The sequence below is a fragment of the Nothoprocta perdicaria genome, unplaced genomic scaffold, assembly GCF_003342845.1.
Source record: "Nothoprocta perdicaria isolate Ctin4 unplaced genomic scaffold, notPer1 scaffold_271, whole genome shotgun sequence".
NCBI lineage: Eukaryota > Metazoa > Chordata > Aves > Tinamiformes > Tinamidae > Nothoprocta > Nothoprocta perdicaria.
The window spans coordinates 730,713-749,198 of NW_020455501.1; the positions used below are offsets into that span (position 1 = coordinate 730,713).

The 18,486-nt window shown below is 41.0% G+C and overlaps 1 protein-coding gene across 1 annotated transcript in view; it reads right to left on the bottom strand.

Moving 5' to 3' along the window:
• Positions 1 to 18,486, bottom strand: part of FCHSD2 (FCH and double SH3 domains 2) — a 48,259-nt gene that overhangs the window by 14,874 nt on the left and 14,899 nt on the right. Inside the window, exons 7-11 of the mRNA XM_026040953.1 lie at positions 14,288 to 14,410; positions 12,607 to 12,702; positions 11,733 to 11,804; positions 5,309 to 5,425; positions 4,064 to 4,168 (exon numbers count right to left, since the gene is read on the bottom strand). Of these exons, the coding sequence (XP_025896738.1) occupies positions 4,064 to 4,168; positions 5,309 to 5,425; positions 11,733 to 11,804; positions 12,607 to 12,702; positions 14,288 to 14,410 (513 nt within the window). The remainder of the gene's footprint in view (positions 1 to 4,063; positions 4,169 to 5,308; positions 5,426 to 11,732; positions 11,805 to 12,606; positions 12,703 to 14,287; positions 14,411 to 18,486) is intronic.

Consider the following 18,486-nt stretch of genomic DNA (forward strand, 5'->3'; position numbering starts at 1 on the left):
TTTTGGGGTGAAGCAGAGGGAAATAGATTTTATCATCTTTTTTATAAGCAGAGAATAACAGCACCTAGATCACCCACAGGAAGACCCCGCGCCAAGAACAGAACCAAGAATCCCCCGATGGTTGAAATATCAATGTCATTATTTAAGATGTAGCACAACCACAAGCTGCATCCAATGAACAGACCTGGTACCACAAATCTAATAAATATTCACAGCTGAATATAAGGGGAAGGGGGGAAAAGCCCCCAAGTTATGATTACAAATGGGCCCGAGCAATGTTTGGCTTCCAAACTAATCAAATGAGGTAAACAGCAGCATAATGAGTCTTAATCAAATCTAATCTGGTGCAAACACTCTCTTGACAGTTGTAGATGTCCTAATTATGAGGCAGAAGGCCTCCCCCTATAATTAGCTGGAAAAAAGGAGTAATTATTGCGGAGGCCCCAAGATCTGCRTAGAACACAGACCTTAAGAGCAAATGGGAAATCTCCCATTATCATGAAATATTTCAGCCCTCACATCAATACTAGTCCTTGATGATCCTTGTCCTAGGCAATCAGAGCATTAGGAGARATGGAGTCTATCAAACTGCCCAAACTAGAAGCTATAAAATGCTATAAAAAGTTATAAAATGCAAGCTTCCTTATTGTTGTCACAGCAATATAAGAAAACAGCCTCCTCCCTCCAAAAATAATTAAAATCTCCCAACTTTTCATACTTAAGAACAACCAAGAAAGTGCAGCTATCGATTACAGTCACCGTTCGTTGTCTTCAGATACTGATTTTACAGAAGCAACCTCATGTCAGCCCTATTTTCCTCCACACTGTAATCAAGAAATCTGCTCATGTGAAAGCCAGCCAGGGAACACACCTTCTATYACTGAGGGGGACACAAGAATTAATCAGCTGAGTTGTGAATGTGCCAACCTAGGGTTTTATTTTCATGCCCTGCATCATCACGTGGAGGAGAAACTCACTGGTAACCAGGGTCCATTGATGAGCAAAACTGCTTTGTCACAGGACAGGCAAGATTTGAACTTCATGTGCCCTTGTGATGTCTTCTCTTCCAGAAATGAAGGAAGAGGAGGAAGAGAGCAGATGTGCTAAGGGAAAAGCTCCACATCTGCTGCAGTTACAAGCTAAGTGCATCGATCCCCTTCCAATAATGCAGCTTCCTTTTCTAAAAGTCACCTAGGTGTTCCCACTGGAAGCTTCTGGCCAAGGCTCCTGCTGTTCTAGTCGCAGGCATCAGCGCCCTGGCAATGTTCTGCAGATGCAAAGCTTGACTTTGRGCAAGGTGCTAATGAACTGAGCTTAGCAGCAAAGCGCTGCAGGCGGCTTGCCCAGGATTTAGCTGTGCAACGTGTCAAGCAACCTTATAATAGCACAACTGCAGTAGCAACTAAGAGCTGCGAATGTAAAACAAACAAGAGGAGCTCGTTTTTGGAGGAGTTTTCRCTGTGTTTGACTTGGTGAATTATGCAAATCTTTTTTTTTTTTTTTCCTTTGCAGGGTGTGAGACAATGATGAGGCCTGGAAACAAGCTTGATTCACACGAATCCCACCCAAAATAGCAGATTTTGTGCTTARAATACTCAAAATCATCCCAAATCGAGGAGCTACAGAACGCCTACCACGTTTCACTGGCAGACTTCCCATCCTACCTTAAAATGCTTTGGAAAGGTACTCCACGCTGAAGTTTTTTAAGGAATTCAGGGAGAAAACCCCACATTTCTCTCCCATTTTCCCCTAAAAACATAACTGATTCTCCTCTCTTAACTAATCCTATCACTTAACTGTCACTTTTGCTTCTTCTTTGGCAACCACAAATTTCTTTCTCTCGCTTGGCCATCACTAATACGAAGGAATTTGGCAAATGTTTGGCTTTTTCCTCCTGAAAAGAATTACTACTGCATTACAAAATAAAAAAACTCATATTCAAAGCTGGCACAGTGTATTTTTCTGCTGATAATATACGTGGCAAAACCTCTTTGCTAATTAATGGCCTTGAAATGACTTTAGCAATGGCACTTAAAGACATAGGGACTGACATGGACTGAAGCTAAAAGGCCATTCCTAAATAAAAGCTAAAAACCTTCCTGCCCTCATGTGGTTGGCTTTCTTAAAAAATATTCTATACTACAAATATGCAGCAACATACAAAGGTCACAAAGTGGTTTACATACCTACCATTCATTTTTTTTTTCCTAATTTTTTTTGAAATATAGGATAGAAAACAGCCATCAAAAGAGGAGGAAGAAAAAAGTCAGGGGTGCTGAGACTAGATCTAGCCTAAACTCAAGCACTTGGCTTATTCTTCTGTTGCAAAACCAGCACATSTGTCAAATACTCTTTTAACTACAATATGTTAACAACAAGACACCAGCTAGCACTGAAAAAATAGGGAAATCGGACTCAGTTTTCTACCAAATACTGGAAAACACCTCCAACAATATTCAAAGAAAAACAAAATCTTATTTTCTGCCACTTCTGAAGACTGTTTGGTATTCAGGGACACGTGGACATTACTCTGAGCCCATTTCTTGTTAGCTCTGTGACTCGCATGCTATTTTATTTTCTTCTTCATATTTTTATGAATCACTTTCCTGGTAGGGCACCTCCCTCCCCGCATTCTTCCTGACAAAGCCCTATCCATCCCTCAACCTTTGGAAAAGACCATTTCCTTTTACAACACCCAACAACATTTAACTCTTATCTGGCAGCGGATTTATTTATTTATGCATTTGCACTTTCCACTTTGGGAAAGTGCAAATTCTACTTCTCAGTTCTCAGTTGATTTTCTCAGTTAAGACTGAGAATTCTGCTTTTCAGCTAATTTTCTGTGAACATGGCCAATTAGAAGGCCTTTTGTCTCAAACCTGTTATTCCTACCTTTCTAAGACCTGCAGACAGTTAAGGTCTAGAAGGGATCTCACCTTTCACACTATTTTTATGCAAGAACCATCTCTTCCTCCTCCGGATTTTCTTTCTTTCTGCTGCTGCTTTTGTTTTTCTTTCCCACATTCTCTGGCCTTGAGTGTTTAATCATTGACTACAGCACCTTASAGCACAGCTGGCTTGAAACAGTTACTTTGAGCAAAACAGTGGCACATTTAAAAATATCTTTAGTTAATAGATCATATTATGAATTTGTTTTAATGCTAACGTTTATTACCCCAGCAGGAGGAATATTTTTTCCTCTGGGTCTTCCAACCTCTCAAACTCCAAATCACATTCTTAATTACACCAGGTACTCTGAGTACCTACCAAGAGGAAAAGCACTTAACTGAAATAATTACATTTGCTCTTYGTTTTTAATTAAGCAGCCCACTCAGCTGAAAACTAATAGATTGGTTCCTGTTGTTTCCAATTGAGTTTTGAATCAYTGGCCATGAAAATAGTTAAGTTTTATCCACCTAACAATGGCAATCGAATAGGGGGCTAGTTTATCTTTACTCGAGTCTCTTTTTTAACCCCAAAGCGCTCTTATTACCCTCTGTAACCTTGGCAAAAGCACCACGAAGTAAAAGCACACAGAGATACAAAGATTACTTCAAAGGTTTTCTCATCTACATTACAAATTAATTTGGATATTAAAAAAAACCAAAAACACTCGAACAGAAGGCAGAGCACCATGTGGTAGTGGCTTCTAGAAGTCAAATACCTGGGTATAGAGATATAATCCTCATTTTCTGGTATCAATTCCTTCTGGCACAAGGAAACTACCAAACTGGAAATWGTTTTTTTTCCTCTCTACAACTTATGACAAAACCCCTAAAGCGTGTGAATTTTTGATCCTGACACAATAGAAGAAAGAGTAGCAAGTTTAATCACTCTTCATCAGGAAGATTATTTTAATATTGCTCTTCTAAGCTCTCAAGTCTTTCATTAGGCTGATTCGGTGATTTGAGAGGTACAAAATCAAGGGAAAAAAAATGACATCTTAAAATTCCCCACTGCTTTGATGCTAAAAGCTGACATTYCCCCTGACAAAATTCAGCAGCTGTAACACAGGTCCTGCTGCAGAAAGAAGCTGAACACACCAAAATGACTGGAGTCCTACCTCAGCCTTGCGAATACTCTCTCTGGCTTCATCTATTTTCTGCTCCAGTTCTGCACGGGTTTGCTCTGACATCACAGGCCCATGACACTCCAGCTCCTCGAGCGTCTGTCAAACATGAGAAAAAGACATCATAGGGTCAATATGTGCTCATAAACCATGTGTGTGCTCAATATTTGGGACCATTCCCTGATTAGATRCGGCCCTGATTAGATGCTGCGTTGACAAATGATGGTGTGTTCCAGGAGATGACTCAAGTTTCCATGAAGGAAATGCTTCACAGAAGGGTTGAGGTTGGCAGATCATCTAGTCCAGCTCCCTTCTCCAGCAGGAACACCCAGAGCACGGGGCACAGGGCGGCATCTAGGTGGGTTTTGAAGACCTCCAGAGAAGGAGACTCCAGAGCTTCCCTGGGCAGCCTGTGCCAGGACTCGGGCACCCTCCCACCAAACAAGTTCTTCCCCACGGCCACATGGAGCTRCCGGGCCTCCAACCTGCACCCACTGCCCCTTGTCCTGCCMCTGGCCACCACCGAGAAGAGTTTGACCCCATAAAGGACAACATTAAGGTGTGGTAAGTACGAAGACATGAGATCCTCTCTTGTTGCTGTAGAGTGACCCAGGTGCAACTGAATCCATGSAAGATGCCAAACCTATTTTGCTTTTGCTTCTCGTTTGATGCTTTCCCCAGGAGAGTTTGAGGGAYGCTTCAAATCTCTAATGATTAAAGCCACTTCTGGGACAAAACTACATTGAATACTACAAATCCTTATAGTTACTGCTGTATTGTTGGTGTATTTGTGTCATTAATATGATTTAAGTGTATATTACTCATGTGGACTTTCTGGAGTTAAAAATACCTTCAAAGTTCAAAATAAATATATCATTTTCTACAACTAATACATACATGATATAGGGGAGATAAGAGACTTGCTGAAGCTTTAGTATGGACACAAGTCCACAGCGTAGAATGGAGATGGGTCTGTAAATTAACAGCAATAAAAAAGAAGCAGTAACTCCACATTTACATGGGAATAACAGAATATACCGACGAGTCAATGATTTTTAGAGGTTGCTRAAGTGGCTTTTAGAGTGTGTCCCACCAAAGAAAGAAAGATAAATCAGGCAGGTGCCCTGCTRAGAAAATAGGCCAAAAAAAATCACTGCTCGGTGCTTCCGGCGGCTCTTATTTGGTGCGGTGGGGGGCTGCAACRAATCCAACCAGCAAACTGGTGTTTTTCGAACCTACCCGCTGATTGTGGACAATGTTCTTGTGTTCACGGGCGACGCGGGTAGCCCATTTCCGCGCCTCCTTGTTGAGGCTGTGCTCTTCGGTTGTTCCCGTTTCCGATTCCAGCTGGCGACTCTGGAAGAGAACGTGACAGGGGAGTGAGTTACAACGCAGGCCCGGGGCTACCTCTGTGGATAAGAGAATATCTAGCTGTTTGGTGGCTCTACCTTGTATTTATGAGGCTGGAATCTTGTCTCGTGCAAAACAAGAGTTTCAACAAATACAACGCTCTGCCTTATGAACTTCGTCCCGATATCGGGATATGGAAGAGCAGCTTTGAAGGCAACTCAAAGTTCAGGAGAACTTGTGCTGCCTCGGGGAAGTCAGCCTTGCTGTGGGACCGAAGGCCAAAGGCAAGGAAACAATTCCCGACRAGTGGAACTCAAATATGATTGCACCAAGGCTCTTCAAAGAGAGGAAGAATGATGAGTCAAGGACTCACCTTGAATCTGGGATAAACAGTCACTATGGGAAGCAAAGACAGCAGCTTAGGTGCAATRCAAGGAGCCACTGAGGCTCATCCATCTCATTTTTCATCAATTTGTCACACCATCCATTTTTTTAGAACAACACGGCCTTTTCTCTGTCCCCAAAATAATTCCATCTGCAAAACACGCAACTTCACAGCACACCTTCTGATACTGCTCCATATTATGCCTGCTTCTATTGCACTTTAGTAAATAAATAATAAATCCTCTCCCTCCGGGGACGCTGAAGCGAGATGCCCAAGTCCTCTATTTTCTACATATTGAACAGCACTGATCTGGAAAACTGAAGACAGACTCTCCAGTATTTAAAGACTGAAACCACTCCCTCCCTTTCTATACTTCGAGTGTCACAGCAAACTACCCTGTGCCCTTATAAATATTATATAAATATATGTATATGTGTCTGTGTGTAGACCAGGCCACACAAACCTCACCAACAAGACCCTTCTCTCAAGCTACTAAACCTGACTTGTCCATAGCCACACTATGAAGTCTATCCATAGAGTCCATCGTCTATCCCTGGTTCTCTCCATGCTGAAAGGACCTTGGCAAAAACTTTGGGAGCAGCTGAAAAAAATCCCCTCAGAAATTATGGCTCAAGGAGAGACCGGATGCTCAGTGCTCCTCAAAACACACAGATGTTGCTATGAGAACCTGAGAAAATGTCTGTGGCAAATGCTCTTCAGGATGGAAGAGCTCAAGGTTGGTCATCACGAAGCAGATCACAGAGGAGAAAAAGGACTTCTTTTCAGTGCAGATGAGGAGAAGCTTCAAACTGATGCAGAAGATGAGGTTTAATGAGGGTATGACTGGTGTCCAGGCAGGTAGACACTGTAGTGATGCGAAGAAGTGATGTGGGGAAGCAAAGTCAAGTGATAAAGGCCTTAAATAAAGACCAAGTCTGACCTCAGGTTTCCCAAGACTTAAGGCAGTAAATGTTGTTGTACAACCAACGCTTCCATAGCTTTTGAGTGACTCTTCAGGGTCACAAGTCTGCACAAATGACTCAACCTTGGCTCTCCCCCATAAAACACACTGAGTTTCCACCGTTCCCACTAGTGTTGCTCTCCTGAGCATCTCATTTCCATTACAGAATCACACAATAGTTGAGGTTGGAAGGACCAACCAGACTCCGTTTCAATTGCCTGATAACATTTTGTGTTATCCCACGTGTGCTTTTGGTTTTTAATCTATTTATTAAAAATGTTTGATTGGGAAAATGAATGTAAACCTCACGGCTATTTCTAAAGGTGTGCTAAAATAAATAAATAAATGGTTATTAGATATGTTTTATTAGTTATTAATAAAGCAGTACTGTATCTACGCAGACCTCATCCTTGTTTTAAGGTCTATAGAATAAATAACATTAAATGGGTTAACAGAAAGTGTGAAGGTTGATAACCCACAAAGGAGCAGGGAGCTTGGTGGAGATGCTCAAACGTGTGGCTGGGAAGACACCACAAGGAGAAAGGTCTTGAGCTCACTGGGACCTTGATCCCCCTTGGATCAAGGGAAACTGTAGAGATGGACCTCACCTGGCCTGCAGGAGACCAGGCTGCTGGCACTTGACATCAAGAAGGCTGCGAATTAATCCAAAAGCAGAGGGACGGGAGATGACCTGTGGTGAGGAGCCCATCCTTCAAGAGGGCTTTAAAGAGGGTGCAAGAAGTCCAGATCCCCATGTAAAGGACAGGTGAGAGGGGCACATCAAACAGGAAAGGAGAAACTCGCTTAAAGGTAGAGGAGCCAAGGCAGTGACTTATCTGCTGTAGGCACCAAAGCCAAAAGTTGGGGAACCAGTGTCTGATCCTAAGCTGATGCATGAGGCATTAATGTACTTAGTATTGATTTCTTTTTAGTTAAAACCTGGTGGAAGACAGACAAAACAAAGGGTGTTGCAATACAAGGGCGTAAAAAAGAGAAGAAACAGGAAAGCACAAGAATTGGAGGATCTCCATGGATGGAGATCCTAGGTCTAAAGGGGAAGGGGGCAGTTCTGGGTGTCCACAACCCACTGCCAAGGTGAGATGGTGATAATGTCTGCTGTCCTACCCATCTTCTATAACCTTCACAGTTCTCCTGCAAAGCTACATGTTAAGAACTAGTTTTAGGGAAGGGAACTTTAGGGAGCGACAAAGTCTCTAATTCGAATGAATCTCTTCCCAAAAGGAGGAAAACAAATCCAYGTATCATGGCCGAGGAATGAAGACTGAGCCAAACTACCTGAGCTCAAYGGAGAGCTTCATGTCCTCTCCAAGCTCAGATTACTTCTTTTTTTAAAAAAGAATTGGCTCTRGAGCCTAAAAGCAGTGTTATTTTTTTCTAGTATAAGACCCAAAAAAATGTTCATTTCAACAAAGGATAAAAGTAGTAAATGTTTTTTGCATGCAAACCACTAACATGAAACACACCTCAAAAACACAGCCAGCCCTTCTAAAAAAGCTCAAAACAAGAGGTTCCCAAGCCAAGGCAGTGACCTCACRAGCAGCACTTTGGGGACGGAGGACAGGATATGCATGACTTTTTTTTCACACAACCATAGCTAAAACCACCAGTTTTAAGGAAAACGTTAGATTTTTGTAGTCAAATTTTGTACTTTTTTTTTCTATTACAGTTGAACTCATTTCATTTTAGTTGCACCAGGAGTGAGCTCTGACTGCCTCACACTTCAGGCCTCATCCTTTATCTTCTAAAAACCCTAAAATACTCCCTTACTCTCARGCTATATGAACCTGCAGGGCAGGTGCAGAAGGAAAAGGAACTTCCCATGGGCAGGAGGTGAAGAAAATAACTGCATTTAACAAAACAACATTTTTGTGSATTTAACAACACAAACAAACCAAAAAACGATGATTCCGGGCTATCTGAAAGAGAGAAAAAAAAGGGGGGTCTGGGCCCTTCCTGCATCATCTGGACTGAAAAATATTCCTTGCTTAAGACTTAAGTGACTATGTTGTGTTGGGTTTCAGTGTTTAATAAAGCTGGTCTTTGATGTTCATAGAGCCTTGCTTTTTATTTTTCGTATTTAGCAGGTTTTGCTTCAGGTTAGAGAAAAAGAAGCGCAAATCTTTGTTTTCCTGTCTCATCTTTTACTCTAAAAGYGTCTCATCTTCTCCTGGAAATGAGTTCCATCATCATTTCCACGCAGAGCTGCTCCAGGACCCGCACCCTGCTCTGCTAGGGCAAGAAACACACAAGAAACGTGAGAAAAACGGTGTCTATCAGCGAGTAAAGGAAAAGGACATTTTGAATCAACCTTGATGGAGCCTAATCTGACTTCCCGGATGGTCTCTAAGCATCTGCTTTGCTCACAGAGCTTATTTACGTAGCAATTATTTTTCTCCACCAGCTTTTATTCCATGGACGTTTATTTATTTAAACACTGAGAGTAGGCATCAAATATTTACGTTCAATAATTCCAAGGGACAAAATAAACAGTGATAAAATGCASTTTAAAGGATTTTAAATATTAAGTATTTTAAGTATTTTTGAAGTATTTTAAAATATTTAAATCTATGTAAGATTAAATAAGTTTTAAGGGYATTTTAAAAGTCACACGTTGCAGCTATACGCAAGCACAGAAACCCAGGAAAACTAAAGTGTCATGAATTAAAGGGCATAAAGTTGGACCTCTCATTGCTTCTGATATAGGAATTTCAACCTACTTTTGGGAGGTGACTTTAGGCAACGTGTTGGGAATCTTCATTGCAGGCAACACACGGATGGAAAACAGGAAAGAGCCGGAGCTCCAAGTATCCGCTGCTGCCCTCCAGCTCCATGGAGGTGATTTTTTGCCACTATTCTCATTTTTTTTTTTCTGGGATAACATGCAATTCAAGGAAAAGAATCTTTTCCAAACAGGAAATATAGAAAAGCTGCCTAATTTCCTTTTTTTTTTTTGGGCCACGTTCTTATAGATAGGCTTATCTAGGAAGCACGGGGACAGTGTGTTTTCAATGCAGCAGATTTCTGCAGCCTTAATAAATGGCACTTTTAGGATTAAACTGTCACTATGCCAAATATAAAGGTCTCTGCGTGTGCTCAGTATGAGCAGGATCTTTCTTCTTGTAAGGCTAAAAGGACGCCCAAAATACTCTTTTTTTTTTGTAATCCTGCTCTTCACAAAGGCCCAATCCATCTTCTGAATTCATTCATGGAAAGGATTAGAGCTGGTTRGGAATATTTAAGTTATTCCTTGGCTAAGCTTTTATTTTAGATGTGTTTTGTGGAGGGGGTTATTATTGTCATGATTATTGTGAGTTTATTTTAATCAAAATCAATGTAAAATGTTGAAGCAATTTCACTCTTTTAGGAACACCAGCAAATGTTCAYGTCAAACAATTTCATAGATAATGGGAAAAAAATGGCTAATTGCTGTCACACATTTCTTAATGAATTTCTCTTTATGGGAGTTCCATGAGTCTGYGTTTTGACCAGGATTAGTGTGATAGTGGTGGGGAAACATAAAAATGTTGAATATCTGATTTGCTACCTACTTATCTTAGAAAACTGTTTTCCAGAGGCCTGGAACGTGCGTGTCCAGGGGATTTTGCAACTGCATCAAGCTCTCTTGGGTGCACGATGGCACTTTGGATGGCAGGATTGCACAGCAATCCCTTCCACATCCCTCAGAGCTCTCTACAGCTCTCCGAAGCCCAAGAGCTTCCCATTCTTAAAACCCATAACTCAAAAAAATTTAAGATATTGGGTGAATAAGATACTGTGTTTAGCATCATTCACGTGAAACTAGATTTTACAGAAACATTTGTAGCTTCTCCTGTYGATCCAAGTTCTGAATCCACGTGGTTTATAGCATCTTCCTGCAAGCAAAGCTTCAAACTTGCTTCTTTTTCATTACAGAAATGCTGAAACACTCCAAATTTTGGGCCCAGCCACACTTAGGAAGTATTGAATTGGAGGTCATAATTTGTTCTAAGAAGGTTTTCATACTAAATGATTATTTGATTTGACAGATAAATCACTTGGCTTGCTTTTCTTCAATGTTTTCAGTGTGAAAACAAACGTTCATGCATATCCCACCTACCTGAAAAGCCRCCTGGTAATTTATTACAGCTCGTCTACAAAGCAAATGTGTGGCAAAAGAATGCTTGATAGCTGATATTAAATGCAAGAGGTGCAATTAGTTAGAAAACGGAGCATTTCTGCCAAATTGCAAAGCCAAATCCTGAAGAAAAATGCTTTCTATGGGAGAAGTGTAGCCCTGATTTCCCAAGCAGGATCCCKTTGGATAGGAATTGTTATGTGGGTCACAAGGAAGCTTGTGGGGCTCGTGTTTTTTGGGACAACTGTGCAAGCAGCTAGAAGCTCCAAAAAAAAGCAGAGTAATTGAAAAATAGAGTAAATCCAACATCCACGTGGGCTGGTTGGTGAAGATCATGAGGTGCTGGGACATCTATAGATGTGAAGCACCTTCTGTCTCCCAAAAAGACCACCCGAGTGCCATGCAAAGAATCCTCCAAATTTTCAACATTAAAAAGATTGTAAAAAGAGAGGATTACAGATCTGTTGCCCTCCAGAAAAAGAGGAAGAAACCAGAATTCAATTAGCGATGGGGCTTCACTTTTTCAGTGCATATTAACAGCCTCTGGTTGTTAGAGAAGCTTCCTCGTACGCCCATCGCTATGTTGAGCTGTGAAATTTTGATTCACACCCCCAAAAAAGATTAGAATATTAATTACAAGYGCCGGGTTCTTGCTTTATGCTCTTGTTTTATGCTACCTTAAGGCTCGTTATGGATAAAGGGTTGGGTTTTTTTGGATGTTCAGGTTTTTAACGGCTATATGTTCTGCATTCTGTTGCCACCTCTGCGCCGCCGTCCCATGCACGCCGGGAACATCAGCCCCATAAGGCTCATGGTAAAGGCAACCATATACCTCTGCTATAGTCATTCTCATAGCACTGACTGGAGAGGGCTCAATATCCACCAGCTGCACCGCGTTAAAACTCTGGAGACGGCCCCAAGACGAGAACACAGAGCAGGGGTTAGAAACACAACAGAGATGGTTAGAAAAGCTCTGCCCGCCGCAGGACACACAACCTAAAAACACACGTAATTATTTGCTTTAGATAAAGCTGGAAGAAACCTTAGAATCACATTTGGCTTAGTAGGAAAGGCAGGGGAAAGTGTGGCGTAGCTGTTAGGCAAAATCACTGCAGACCCATTAGGTTTCCAGTGAAAGGGCTGCTGCAATTAATCACTCAAGCTGCACGCTGAGACATTTCCACCCGTGTCGRTTTATTAAATATGAATTCAAGTAATAAAAAGCGGCACAGGGTTAATTTCTTTAAAGCTAGACGGGTTTTAAATCGGTATTTTTTTAAGAACAGTGCTAGCAGCGTTGGTGGGACATCAATCACTGGGTTTAAAGAGCTGTTAGGAAATGTATTTGCACCCTCTGATTTCCTTCAGTTCATTAATATTTGCAAGTAATTCACGTCCCGGAATAGCATTTTCAGAGATTTCATCTTGGAAAGCAGCATTATARCTGTGTTCTTCCTAAATCAGAAAGAGGACTGTATCCATAGGTATCCAGAGCCCCTCCTTGGGTAAATTACAGGAAAATGGGCCTTTTATTTGGCGTATCATCCTTCAATTTGTAAGCTGCTTTTCTTCTCCAAAACCCCAGCCTGAGGCTAACACACGCCGGGACACCAGAGAATACTATTTTTGTACCCAGCTATAATATAAGGGAATTGTTGGAAAGGGAGCGAGTGGGAATGAAGCAGAGCACTGAGCAAGGGCCTTACGGTGTCGCTGTCGCAGGGCTGGAACTGGAAGGGCTGGGGCTTGTGAAACACGGCGTTTTCTTGCAGGAAGAGCTGCAGGTTGTAATCCCGCACCACCTGCAAAGAGAGGCAAGGGAGTCATGCTGCAAACTTCAAACCATTACACACAGGCTAAAAACAGTGCAAGAGGAGGCCGGAACTGTGGCATGACCTGAGAAGGCACCAAAATCCCATTTCTTCAGCTTTGTCCCCAAAGGAAATGCAGATCCAAGCCCTGAGCAACAGCACCCCCAGTTATTCCTAGTTATTCACAGTGACAGCCAAGTTATTCACCCAATACAGATCTACCACTAACCAACCCACAAAACAGCACAACAGCAAAACACAGGAAATAAGAACACCCAAATATATAGGTATGCTGTAGGGAGTGTCACTCCCATGAACATTTTCCCAAATTTTCGTGGATAACTTCTTGTATAGAGTTATTTCTTAAATATCCCAAACATGATTTGGAATAAAGCAGGTAAAAAGCAGTTAAAAATGCATCTCTCTGTATTGTGTTGAGTTACTGAAATACTGAATTGCAAAAAACAGCCCCACTTCCACWAAAAAAAAAAAAAAAAWAATAACCATCATTATCATCATCTCCAGGATTTTTTTCCATTTTCTTCTTTTAAAAGGACTCAGAAAAGGTCCAAAATTCCCCAGCAGCTATTCTATAATGCCTGCATTGTATAGCTGTGTATGGATAGACAATTTGGCATAGGATTTGATGCCAGACAGGAATTACACACCTAAGAAAACGTGAATGTGAAGGACTAAGTGAAAGCAGGGGACAACAGACCCACCTTCACCTCGTCCACAGCTCTGCCAGGTCAAATATATATTTAAGCCAATTTCAAGTTAAAAAAGAGGGTAAAAACCCATGTAATTACCAAAGAGAGGACACAGCTTATACTAGAATAATTCACACAAAGATGATTTTGCAGTTATTTTAACAAAACACACTTTCGCAGTGGAAATCTAACTCATAAGCAACTCATTTTGTTTCCAAGAAAAATCCTCTTAACGAGAACACCCGTGAGAAATTTTCCTTGAAAAGCAAAAGATTTAGTTAGAAATAAGGGCAGCTCTCACAGCATCGTGTAAGGGCAGCAGATAAATACCCTGTAGTGTCTGCATTGCTTTTTCAGTTGGTATTAGAGAGGAAATAAAAGCAACTTTCAAGCAACACAATATGCTCAAACAGCTACTTTCGCAAGGAAATTCCCAGTTATTGAGGAATTCAATGTTATTGTGAATTTCCCCAAGAACTGCATCAATCAGTCCATAAACAGCAACCAATATGTACTTGACACCAGATATTTAGTAAATCTCAAGAGCTTTGTCTGCATTTTTGCTTCCTCTCCAGGCATCCTCCTAATTCAAGCAGAAGTGGAGATGTTTCCTGCAAACCTCCAGCGTGAAGTCGTTGCTGTAGACAATGCACTTATATATAAGCGTGCCCATATACACAACCAAAGCACTTCCATGCAGATRAGCCATGTGGAAAATGACATTTTTAGCTCACTAACTAACCAGAGAGCTAAATAACTTCATGATCCTTCAGCTTTGGCATCATTTTAGAAGCTRACCTTAAATTTGAGGACTTACCTATGGGGCATGGATGCAATCAAAAAGGATGGTTCCAGGGAAAACTTACCCTGCTGGAAGTCTCCAGGAGAAACTGGAAGGTGTTTTGCACAGCTTGACACGTCTCTAGTTCCGTTCTGCTGAACGCCATTAAATAATCCTTAAGGTGATCATATATGTTTCCATCCAGGGCCTAGAAGAAGCAGGAAAGAAGTAAGGAAAAGCAGTAAGTTCTTTGCAATTTGCTCTATTTGTAGCCACTTATGGATCCTTTAAGATGCTCATATTCAGTGTTTTTAAAGCCTGTTCACCTCCAACTGCTGGAATTGGTGATGGATGGCCCAGTTCCACATTGGATATAAGAAGAAAGGGCTTTATTTCCATTAGATGGCATCACTGAGCACCTCAACCATATCACCTGATCAAACAATATCACCTTATCAAACCATTTCCATCCACTTGGGAAAATATCCATAGGTGAACATCAAAGGTGGGTTCAGACCTGGGAATTACCTTAGGGATATCTTAGTTCTGGAGAGAAAGGGATGGAGGAATCCGAAGGATACATGGCTTCTTCCAGCCAGAATGCTTCCAAATTAACTGACATAACCTTGGCCCTTAATATCAGTATTAATATTTTGAGTCCACCTCATTTGCTTATTAACCAATGCTAGTCAATATAGAGGGTTTAGTGTAAGCCCTCTGCTAATTTGCAAGTGAGTGGTACCTAATTTCATTTATATTTTATGAGYTGATGCAGTAAATACTAAACTACTAAGTGTCTAAAAGTAGTTTGTAAACTACTGGATGTCCCTGATGGGGCTTGAAAAGCCCCTTCAAAATCTCCCATCATGAAGAGGAAGTGGAAAAAGGAAAAGARAAGCACAAAATCATCCAAATCCTAATGCACGTTACTGCATTATAGGAGCATCCATTCCCTTCCTGCACTCTGTTCCAAACAGCCTGAAGAAACCTGCCTGTCAAAGCACCTTCGCCAATGCAAAAAAGGAAAATGAGATTAAAAGAAAACCTGTCATCTTAARAGCTTTAGATTAAATTAAATGACACCGCGTTCCATTGTGCAAGAATGGGGACAAAAAATGCTTTTATAGGATCGTTTCTTTTCGGTGATTCCATTACTAAAAGGGAAAAATTCCTCTGTGCGAGTCACTGTGAGATCGGGTAGCAGCACAAATTAGGATGAAGAGAAACTGAAATTGTTAGTAAAAAACATGGATCAACCATCAAATAAAACGAATTTTTTATCAAAAAATTACTATATRGTCCATTCAGGATGTAGGGGAGATTTTTTAAGTACAGGGTAACACACRTTTTACAAGCAACAAAAATTTCTCAGCTCCAATTTAGCTCACAGCTTGGAGGATGCTGATGCTTTTTCATTCGAGGCACTATATAAAACCCTTGGGGAACTTTTGGGTTTGAACAAGTCTGCACCCTCCACAGTGCTCCTCAAAGCCATAAAAATAGAAATATTAATACAAAAATATAAAAAAAATCAAAAATAATGTTATACTTCCAAAATTCGTGGCGCATTTGGTGGTTTTCTGTAYGCTGGTCTCTGGTTAAGATATAACATATTGGGCCAAAAAGAGYAAGGGTTGAACATACAGTAGCTAGCTTGGAGGTCTTCCTCACTGTAACATCACTGGTCTCCTGCTAGGTTCCTTAAAAAGATTGCCATTTACACACTAAAATACGTGCCAAAAACCATTATTGGACCCTCTGCATTCCTGCAAGGGGATGAAGAACACGCTAAAACTCTGCAATTTTTATTTTAAAAGAATTATTCCTTTTAACAGGGTGAAACACAAATCCAAGCGATTTGACTCATGCATAAGGCAGAGAACAAAACCAGACCTGCCCCTGGTCCCTCCCTGGTGGCCGCTGCAAATGAGGAGATAAAGGAAAGTTTTAAATGAATTCAGCCAAAAAGAAATATATATACATATATATACATATATATTGTGTTTGGCCAGCGATACCTTTCCATGATAGTGCTGAACTCAATGGCATTACATCACGTTGCTCTGACTTATTTTCCTGTTTAGCAATGAAAGCAAAAGCCCAAAATAACAGGGAGATTCATATCGTCGTTGCCTCCTTCTTTCTATTTTTGGTGGACTATTAAAAGCTATTTCTAAATTCTTACCCCACCCTGTTTTCATTCACATGAGAAACCTTAGTTTCTCTTTCCTTGACTTTTTAAAAATAAACTGTGATTTGTTGAGAACACATCCTGTATTTTTCCTACCATATTTTCCATAACTCATCAACTTCTTCTAACTTATCATTAAAAATAATAATTAAAAAAACACAAAGAAATACAATATGAATTGCATAAGATGCATGCTGAAAAAAGGAGGATTTTTTGAGTGTTCTCCTTAAAAAATGTGCTCATAATCCATCACACAGTGTGGTTTAAATATGGGAATTTTGAGTTGAATGATTGTGAGTAACTGAGGCTCAAAATGTATTAAGCTGCATATGGAATTGAGAAGCTTGTGATCAAGGCTGCATAGGGTGAGGAAAAGTTGAGATACACACAGAAATAGCTAGATATTAATAGCAATTATTACTGTTAATTAAGAGAACAGTTTGAGCATCCTATGTGCTCTGCATGCATTCGCCAAGGATGTTTTGGGGGGAAAAAGAAAGAAAGGAAGGTCGGGAAAACCCATCTTTTTCTGGGTAACAATTACATTCCTGGGTGATTTGCTCTTAAAAATACTGACTGCTCTTCTGGGTAGGGATTTATTCCAGGCCTTCATCTTCATCCAGGCCATCATCTTCAGCTCACTGAGAACCCGTAAAGCTTGAGCAGAAAAGCAGAGGCGACATCAAGAACATTTTTTCTTTGATTTCCCAATTAAAGCTGGGATTAATTGCTTTACGTCCCGATCTTCCAACCTAACACTTCCATAGGATGCTTTTTACCCCGAACATAGGTGGAAAATYGCCTAAGTTCAGCGATGGCAACATCACATTATTAATAAAACCAGAGAAGACACTCGAATGCATTTAATCCCTTATCAAACATTTAAGATTTTTATCAAGGCGAAGCGACATGACTTGCAAGTTGGTGTGACAAAGTGACCTGCAGATCCCTAACCCAAAGCATGACAGGGGGTTGAGAACGATTAAGACCTTTTGCTCCAAAAAAAACTAGTTTTTTAAAATTTGGTGTTGCAYACCAAATATTTAAATGGCATGATAAAGAGAATAGAAATAAGACATATTGCATATGGCAAGTCCTGCTTTGCCCCAAAAGCTGAATACTTCAACRCTAGCCTTACCAAAACGCATGGAGCAAGGCAAAATTAGCTTTTTTAGCAATTTTTGCAATCCGTGTTCTTGAGGGAACGGCAGCGATCACAGAGCAACCCCGGCAATGAGCTCGGATGCTAAAGGCAAAGCAGGAGAGCCGCCCGCCCGAGGTACCGCAGCTGCATTGCAGCATAAAAGATTAAACCCGGCTTCCCAGGCGTCACTTGGGATTTCCACATGCCAATTAGACTTTATTGCTTTTAGCAGCCCATTCTGCTTTATTCATGGGGGAAGGAGGCGGGCGCTTTATGGGAGATGGAGAAAGATCATTTTCATTTGAAGGCAGCAATTAAGAAGAGCGTGAAGGGTTTTTCCCTTTTAAATGATTTTTTTTTCCCTGATATCACGGCTTAGCTGGGCAAAAAGGAACCTTTTAGGTGTCTGGGAAAAGCAGCTGACAGACAAAACCTGCGCTTCCTCCTCTTCTTCCTCCCTTGGCTGGTTCCAACTTGAGTTTTCTACCATTCCTGTAAGTTCTGGCCTTTTTCCACCTAGTTTGGATGTAATGGATGTAAATCCCAGGTACTCATTGAGCCATTAGTAGCGCTGATAAAAAAAACTGAGGAAAAAGTGTTTTCTTTTCCTTGTGCGCACTGCATTGCAGCGTGGCTTTGAGACAAGATGCTGAAAACAGGTAGTTTGGTGGCATTTGAAAGGGAAATCTCAATTCTGTGACATCTTAAAGCTCTCTCCAAACCCTAAATTCTGTCCCCATGCTGCACACTCCTCACAAGCGCAATGGCAAATAAATCTCTGGAAACAAATGGCCTTTCTAGAGCAAGTGCTCTGGTGAGGAATTGCCTCGTGGTTAAAACATGAGGGGAGGCAGTTGTTGGTCAGTGTGACTGTCACACGCTTTTCCAGCTGTAAAGGCAAGTCATGGTGATTCAGCCACCCTTTCTGCCTCTCGTTGGGCTGGAAATG